General features: G+C 56.4%; 1 protein-coding gene across 1 annotated transcript; it reads left to right on the forward strand.

Annotated features, from left to right (window-relative positions):
• The first annotated feature begins 334 nt into the window (after window positions 1-334).
• LOC117997969 (kallikrein-1-like) lies at window positions 335-5,811 on the forward strand. The gene is given in 6 exon segments (XM_034986498.1): window positions 335-861; window positions 1,823-1,979; window positions 3,312-3,629; window positions 3,746-3,860; window positions 5,628-5,729; window positions 5,731-5,811. Coding segments are annotated over 6 exon segments (819 nt in total). The 5' UTR covers window positions 335-815.
• The last annotated feature ends 2,632 nt before the right edge of the window (window positions 5,812-8,443 follow it).

Here is an 8,443-nt window from a genome sequence, read left to right on the forward strand (position 1 = left end):
ACCTGGAAGGGCAGGTCATCTGGGTGTCTTGGGTCATCACATGCCCTGGTTGAGGAATGAGGAGTTGGGAGAGGCTCTATGTCAGGACCCCTGCATTTTTGGAGAACATTGGATTTGGGGATGCTAGGAGACTCGCTCCAGGATACCTTTGGAATTTCATATCTCTGGGTCCACTAGTGCTGGGCTTGTGGAGTTCTGGCACCGCAAGAATTCATTTTGATGGGAACTTTATAGTAGGGGAACTCATTCCTGCATCTGGAAATACAGGAATCTCGGAGTTCTGAAAGCCAAGCTCACATATTTCAGGGATGTTGGAAGTTGGGGGACAGGCATCTTGGCTTAGGGAGGTGCAGAGATCAGAGAGCTTCAGGGACATAGTGCATGTATTTGAGGGTCCGATGGGCTTTGGGGTGTGAAATCTCTCTTGGAGTGTAGGCATTGGAGGCTTTGTAACAGGCGTCCTGATTCTCCAGAGCTGTTGATTCTGTCATTCTTGGGCTTCCCCTCACTGCCTGTGTCACCAAGAGCAAGGCAACAGAGCTGTAGGCCCTGGCCCATTTGGCCTCAGACCCCGGAATATATCCAGCATGATTAAGGGCCTAAGAACAACAGGTGCTTGCTCTTCCATCCCTCCCATAGCCCTGGGGTGGGGGTTGGGGGCTGTCCACATCCAGAAGCAGGACCAGGCCTTGGCCAGCTTCTTGGTGGCAGCAGATCAGGGGCATGGCCGTGGGGGGTGTAGGCTTTAAAGGCTCCCCAGGGTTGCTCCCCAGCTCCTAGTTCACAGTGTGCCAGCTCCTGGACACTCTGTCACCATGTGGTTCCTGGTCCTGTGCCTGGCAATGTCCCTGGGGTGGACTGGTGAGTAGAGTGGATCTGAGAGAGGGAGAGGGACCCTGCCTCCCATGGTGCTCTGACCCTGCCACCTCTACAAGGCCATCCCTTCTCCCCATCTGTGCAGCCCTATTCCTCCAGGCCGCAATCCAGCCCGGGCAGGGTACCCAGTCTCTTCCTACCTCTCCCACCCCCACCACAAAACCTTCTTTAGCTCTTCACCCTGCCATCTTCCTCACAGTCGTCACTGCCACAGTAGGTACCTGCTTCTTCCCAGTGACCCCCAGGCAGTTTCCAGACAGACACAGCCTGGGGCCATCTCTGTCTCTCTCTTTGGGGTTCCCCAACTCTTCCAAGCAGCGTCCCCTCCTCACTGGATCCGGGGACCCTGAACCTCCTGTCCTACCTCCTAGTTCTCCAGGGTCCAGTGCTCTGGCTCCTGAGCCTCAGGTGACCTTTCCCATCCAGCTGTCATCTCTCAGCCCCATCCCCTAAACACTGAAACCTTCTCAGAACCTCAAATGCCACCTCAGGCATAGAAGATATCTAAGTCCGAGACCCCTTAAAGGCCCCCAAATTCTTTCCTTTCAGTCAATGACCCTCTCCTTTGAAGTCCTTAACACTTGTTTCTACAACCCTTCCTCTTCTCTGAGCCAACACCTCCACCAAAGCCAGTTGTCCCCCCGTCCAGGAACTCCAAATCGCTGCAGGACACCGGTATCCACACCACAAGTTGCTCCAGATGCTGCCTTGTTCTCTCCTACCTGATTCCTGGGGTGGGGTCTATTTCAGCAGAGTGTCTCCCCAGGCAGGACCCATCTAAACCCAATTAAGAGACTGCAGGAGAATTACAGACTCTTTCCGTACCGTTTGCCCATCTCCGCAGATGCCCAGCCCTGCTCTTCTGCGCCCATGTACCTCTCCTAGCCTAGGTCCTCCCAGCCCCATTGCTACCTCCCACCTGCCCTGACCCAGCACCCCTCTGCAGGTGCTGTGCCTCCCATCCAGTCCCCAATCAGCAGAGGCTCGGAGTGTAAGAATTTCCAACCCTGGCTGTCGCTTGTGTACAATTTCAGCGGTGTCAGGTGTGGGGGAGTCCTGGTGCACCCACAGTGGGTGCTCACAGCTGCCCACTGCTCACACAAGTGGGTCTGGGGAGGGGGTGTTTGTGCTCCCACAGGAATAAACAACTGGGCACCGACCCTGGGTTCACCTCAGGGGAGGCTGGGGGACTGAGGGAAACAAAGATGGTACTGGTCTGGGTCCCATGGAGAGTGGCAGGGACAACCCCAGGGAAGCCCTCCCATGGCAGCCTGTGTCTTCCTGTGTCTCCCTGTAACTGTGTCTCTGTGTCTCTCAGTAACTGGCTCTGTTATGTGTCTGTCTATCTGAGTATGATTTATCCCTGTCTCTCTCTCTCTGTTTGGTCTCGGTGTCTCCGTGTGTCTCCCTGTGTTTGTCCACCTCTGGGTCCCTCTGCTGCCTCCCTGTCACTGTAGGTCTCACCCTCCATCTCTCTGCCCCATCTCACTCTCTCTCTGGGTCTCTGCTTCACTTCCTCTCCCCCATTGCGGCTGAGCACCCCCAGGATGAGACGGAGGGGGACCCCCAGAGAAAAGGAAGGGATTATCCTGACATGTATGTGTGTGGGGGGGCTTTTCATGTGCCCAGCCCCTCCCTCCAGGACAATGATGCTCTGCAGGGACACAGGGAAGGGCTGGTTTCAGCTGGAGCCTGGTGGGGGCCCTGGAGGAAGGAGGCGAGAGAGGAGGAGGGGGGGGAGTGAGGAAGAGGGGGAGGAGTAGTAAGGGGAGGGTGGAGGATGGGAAGAGGAGACAGTCTGGGGATGAAGGGGGTGGTGGAGGAAGGGAGAGGGAGGAGGTGGAGGAGGTCGTGGGAGGGAGGGGGATGCCAAACTTGGGCTGCGGGCCAGCCCACCCGCTGCTGGGGAGCCAACCCCACGGCCCCAGCTGCAGCTGAGCTGACCCCAGGCCCCCTCCCAGCCCCTCGGGGTCCTCCCTCCCTGTTTTCTCTCAGGCTGCCCCCCACCATCTGTATCTCACCCTCTCCCCTTGCTTCCTGTCCCTGTCTCGTTGGACCTGTTGCTCCTTCTTCTTGTCTGTTCTTGCTTCTTTCCATGGACCTTTTCTCAGGGTCGCTGCCTTTTCGCTTCCTCTCCCGTCCCCTTTGAGCTCATTCTGGCTCCCTGTTCTACTCTCTGCCTTGTTCCTTCTGTTTCAAGCTCTCTCCTTTTCACTGCTTCTCTTTGTCTCTGGATCTGCCTTTCATGCTGTCACAATCTTTTGTTTTCCCAAGGTCTCTATTTTTCCATGACTAATTCCTTCCTGTAGGCTCTCTCTCTCTCTCTCTCCCTCCAAGGTTACTCCTTGTTTCTTTCTGTCTTCAGGATGCTCCCTGGCCCCATCTCCCTTTCCCCCTCCTCTCTCCTCATTCCCTGGGGCCCCCTCTTTCCCCAGCAATTACCAGCTCTGGCTGGGTCGCCACAACCTGTTCGAGCATGAAGACACAGCCCAGTTTGTCCAGGTCAGTCATAGCTTCCCACACCCTGAATTCAAGCTGAACCTCCTAAAGAACCATACCCAGCTCCCCGGAGAGGACTATAGCCATGACCTCATCCTGCTGCGCCTGGCAGAGCCTGCCCAGATTACAGATGCTGTGAGGGTCCTGGACCTGCCCACCCAGGAACCCCAACTGGGGAGCACCTGCTATGTCTCTGGCTGGGGCAGCCCTGAACCAGGTAAATGCACGCTAGGGGCCAGACCGTGCAGCCTGGAGCTCAGACATTTGGGTGTAGGGAGGAGGGGCTGGGGACCGGACTCAGGGCCTGAGGGAGGAAGACTGAGGAGGCACCTGGGGTCTGGCCACAGCCTTTTTCTCCTCTTAGTCCTAGTCACATACATCTCAAACTCCTGTCCAATCATGTATGTGCCAAGGCCCATTCCCAGAAGGTGACAGATCACATGTTGGGCACTGGGCCTTTGGAGGGCAACAGGGACACGTGCCCGGTGAGCCTACCTCTCCCCCTCATCCACCTGGCCTCCATCTGGAGGGGACCCAGATTCAGGCCGGGGGTGCGAGGGTTAACCAGGCATCAGTCCCGCTGCCCAGCTGTAGCCCTGCCCCCCAGGGCCTCAGGCCTTGCCCTATCCCACACCCCCATCCAGGCACCACCTGCACCTCAGTCTTCCACGTCACAATTCATCCCTTCCTCCAGGCAGCACGTACTTACTGAGCATCTACTGCGTGCCCAACACCAACATAGCCCCTGGGAAGACAGCAGTGACCAGACAGAAGTCCCCCCTCATGAAGCCCCCCCCACTGTGTGAGGGGACACAGACAGAAACAGTGAACGTGACACAGAAGTGACAGTGCATGTTAGGAGGTGCTGGTGCTGTGGGGCAGAAGGAGACATTGTGGAGCCGGGGGAGATAGCCGGTGTGCTGAGGGAGAAGGCAGGGAGGAGGTGGGATTGAGCGGACACCTGCAGCAGGTGAGGCTGAGCCCAGCGGAACGTGGGGAAAGAGCAGAGGAAGAGCAGGTGCAGAGGCCCCGGGGGAAGTGGGCCTGGTGTGTGTGAGGGTCAGCGAGGCCAGTGTGGATGGAGCCCAGTGAGCCAGGGGAGAGGGCGGGAGGTGACACCAGAGGGAAGAAAGGGGCCCATCCTGTGGGGCCTCACCTGGGGGCTCCTCTGAGGGACCCGGGGGCTGTGGGCAATGCTGAGCAGAATGGGGCCTGAGTTGGGTGTTCACAGGTCCCTCAGGCATCTGTGTGGGGTCAGACCACAAGGGTGACGGGGGGCGGGGAGGGCCTGGTGTGGAGTGAGGACAGGGGTGGCCAAGGTGAAGTCAGGAAGGGCAAAGGGGTCCACTTCTGATACCTCTAAAGGGAGCCCACAGGGTTTGCTGAGCGACTGGGAGTGAAGAGAGGGGCAGACAAGACTTAGAATGATCTGAATTTTGGCTGTAGTCTCTCAGCTGAGCAGATTCAAGGAGACGTCTACACTCACAATATCCTACACACACAACACGCAGGTGGGCACCCCAGCCTTTCACCTCCCCAAGGCCCATTTGAGCCCACTGTTCTTCCCAAGCCCAGTCCTCCTCCACCCTTGGGTCTGTAGGTCTCCCACTCCTAACTTCCCCTCCCCCAACCCATCCAACCCCAAGCCTGGCCCCTCCTGCCCACCCCCCACCGACTCACCTACTGTCCCCTCCTGTCTGTTGCCTAGCTCAACCCAGGTTTGTCCTTGTTCAGACCTGGACCCTCCTTCTTCATGGGCCTCTGGCTCTCATTCTCTCCCTCTACCTCATCTCTGTCCTGCCGCAGTGGGTCATTCTAATCTCAGAACTGACCTTGCCCTTCTCTGCTCATGGGCCTTGTGGAGGAGTATCCAGTCAGAGAAAGCTATTTGGGAGAGGTGACATCAAAGATGAGCCCTGAAGTTCAGAGGGTCCGGTAGATGGATCCCACATCTTTTCCCTGCTGACCCATCTGCTGGGACTATTCTCCTGGACCCCCGTGCCCCGCTCCCCCGCCGCAGAAACTAGACCCTGAAGTCTTATCCCCACTGGCCAGGACTTGAGCTGCTGTCCTCTCTGTTGGAATCCCACCGGTCCTCTGGAAGTGGACTCTGGAGAGAACTGTGATTTTTCCCAGAGCTGGGTTGTTGCTGTTTGTGCTCTGTGAGCCCAGGTGTTAGAGCTGGTTCTCCGCCGGCAGGCAGAACCCAAGGCCTTGCTGACCTTCCTTTTCCTCTCGCCTTTGTGCTGCAGGGTGACTTGGGGGGCCCACTGATCTGCATCGGTGTGCTTCACGGAACCACATCCAGGGGCCACATCCCATGTGGCAGCCCCAGTATGCCTGCTGTCTACACCCAAACTGATTCCCTACCTGCAATGGATCAAAGAGACCATGTGGGTCAACAGCTGCATGCCTCTGACCTTGCCCTCCCCTTAGTCAAATAGAATACACAGCAAATTCTGGCATCATTTGTCCTTTCTAGGGACCTAGTTAGGGACCCACCCGGCCTGTGTCCTAAAGTGTGGAGTCAGGGGTAGAGACGGGGAAGACCAGTGGCTTTCAGATTGGGCCCCCCCCCCACCTCCAGGGGACAGCTTCTCACACAGGTTCTACAGAGACACACTTAAGGCAGGGGTGGCCATGTTCTTGTGGGAGAGATGGGTGTCCGCCCTAGAAGGGTGGACAGTGACATGTGGTAGATGCTCCCCACGTGGCACAGAGCAGAGTCGGAAAGGACAAAGCAGATGCATGCACACCAAGGACGGAGTTTAAAGCACAGCCATGAGTGAAAAAGTGTGAACACACAATGAGTCATGGAGCATAACAACCTTACATAAATTACACTATGCGCCCACGATACTCGTTCTGTAGAGCGCAGTCAAGTAATGATGCCCAGGGAAGAGGCCAGAAGGGGTGCCTGTGGGGCGTGGGAGTGGGTTATGGGTATGAGGAGGAATCATTAGTTATTAGTCGAGGGTTTGAGTCAATGAGTTGAATTTAAACACAGTGGAGGTCTGAACGTCAGCCCCCATCTCAGTTCCACCTACAAGCAATTCTGTGCCAAACCCACCCCGTCTCAACCCCTCTCCAACTTCCACCCCAAACCCTTTCCGGAACTGAGGAAGAACACGCCCTCTTCTACTCAGGCCCCACCCCAGAGGCGAAGCCCCGCCTCGCCAAGCCCCGCCCCCAACTCAGGCCCCGCCCCAAGCCCTACACTCCGCTTCAGGAGCACCCCCAGGGGATGAAGTCGAGTCCCTCTTCCTGCAACATGGCCATCTTCTAGGGTGGTCCGCACTCCGTGCCATTAGTGATGGGGCTTTGGCGGGGCCCTGGCCTGGACTCCTAGAGGCGGGGTCAGAGCACAAGGGGGAGGAACCGGGGCTCCGGGGGCGGGGTCAGGAGCGAGGAAGGTTCAGGAAGGTGAGCCCTGAAGTTCAGAGGGTCCGGTAGATGGATCCCACATCTTTTCCCTGCAGACCTGTCTGCTGGGACTATTCTCCTGGACCCCCGTGCTCCCCTCCCTCGCCGCAGAAACTAGACCCTGAAGTCTTCTCCCCACTGGCCAGGACTTGAGCTGCTGTCCTCTCTGTTGGAATCCCACCACTCCTTCCCTCCCCAACATGGGGCCTCTCTGCCCATGCAAGAGTCGTGGGGGAAGTCTCAGGCTCCACCGAGTCCTCAGGTGAGTGTGAGGCCGTTAGCTCAGGTCTGTCCACCCCCCACCTCACTCTGTTCTTCCGCTGTCTCCCAAGAGATCTCTGGGTGGGGAAGGGCAGTAGGAAGGGCACCTCATCCTGGGCCCCGAGTCTTGAGCCCTGAGACGCGAAGCCTCGAGACACAGAGACAGGAATGCGAGACAGCCGGGAGGAAAACAGAGAGTGTCAGCAACAATTAGGAACAGGGAAGATGGCGTGCACAAATCAAAGAAAGAGAAACACACAGTGAGGTTCAGAAACATGGGATTCAGAGAGAAAGAGACGAAAAGATAAGGCGAGCGGCCTGGGCGGCGGAGTCGGTCTGCCTTCGGCTCAGGGTGTCGTGATCCCAGCGTCCTGGGATGGAGTCCCACATAGGGCTTCTTGCTCAGTAGGAAGTCTACTTCTCTCTCTGTCTGCCGCTCCCCCTGCTTGTGCTCTCTCTCTCTCTGACAAATAAGCGAATAAAATCTTAAAAAAGAGAAAGGTAAGGCAAGAGTGTCAGAGCTGGGACAAATCAGGTGATGGAGACAGAGAGCAGGACAGGAGAGCCGATGGATGCTGCATCTGGAGGATACAGAGACAGCAAAGACAGAAAGAGAGAGAAATTACCAAGCCAGAGATACAGACTCAGACTCACAGATGGAGAGACAGAGACGTCAGAGACCCAGAAGGTGAGGTGGGGGCCAGAGAGGCAGGACACAGACCAGCCTGTCACTCACTCACCTGGCTGATCTGGGCTGGGCTGGGTTCCAAGCTGCCACTGCTTCCTGGAGCCACGGGGAGGCCTACAGGTTCCTCTCCACAGGCTCCCCCACCCCTACAACTGGTGGACACATGCCTTGGGGGGTCAGAATGCTGCTCTCTTCCAGTCCACAACCCCCCAGCCCACCCACCTCCTGGACCCCCATCAGGGTGTTTAGAGCATGGGTTGGGGAAAGGCACTCTGAGAGTGAGTTCTGACCCAGAGCCCAGGCTGCTCTCACCTCCAGCTAGCACCTGCTCTTCGTTTCTGGAGGTCTCCCCACCTCAGTCTCCTTTGTGTTGGGCTTATTGGCTATTTTTTTGTCTAACACCTTGGCTCCTTTATATTCACCCATTCTTTCTAATCTAATTATTCAAAGCTATAAATCTGCTGCCCCCCACAAGTTTTCATATGTCACATTTTTATTGCTCAGTTCTAAGTTTTTAAAAATTTCCATGGTGATGACCTTTTCATCCATTTTTGTCCATCATGATTTAATTTTTATCATGAATTATTCAGATGAGTGGTTGTATTTTAACTTCTGTGCATACGGATATTATGTTGATGTGCATATTGAATTTTAATTTTCTTGCATCGTGGCTGGAGAATGTGGTCTGTGTGATAC

Source organism: Mirounga leonina, unplaced genomic scaffold (assembly GCF_011800145.1).
Source record: "Mirounga leonina isolate KUSES-001 unplaced genomic scaffold, KU_Mleo_1.0 Mir_376, whole genome shotgun sequence".
Taxonomy (NCBI): domain Eukaryota; kingdom Metazoa; phylum Chordata; class Mammalia; order Carnivora; family Phocidae; genus Mirounga; species Mirounga leonina.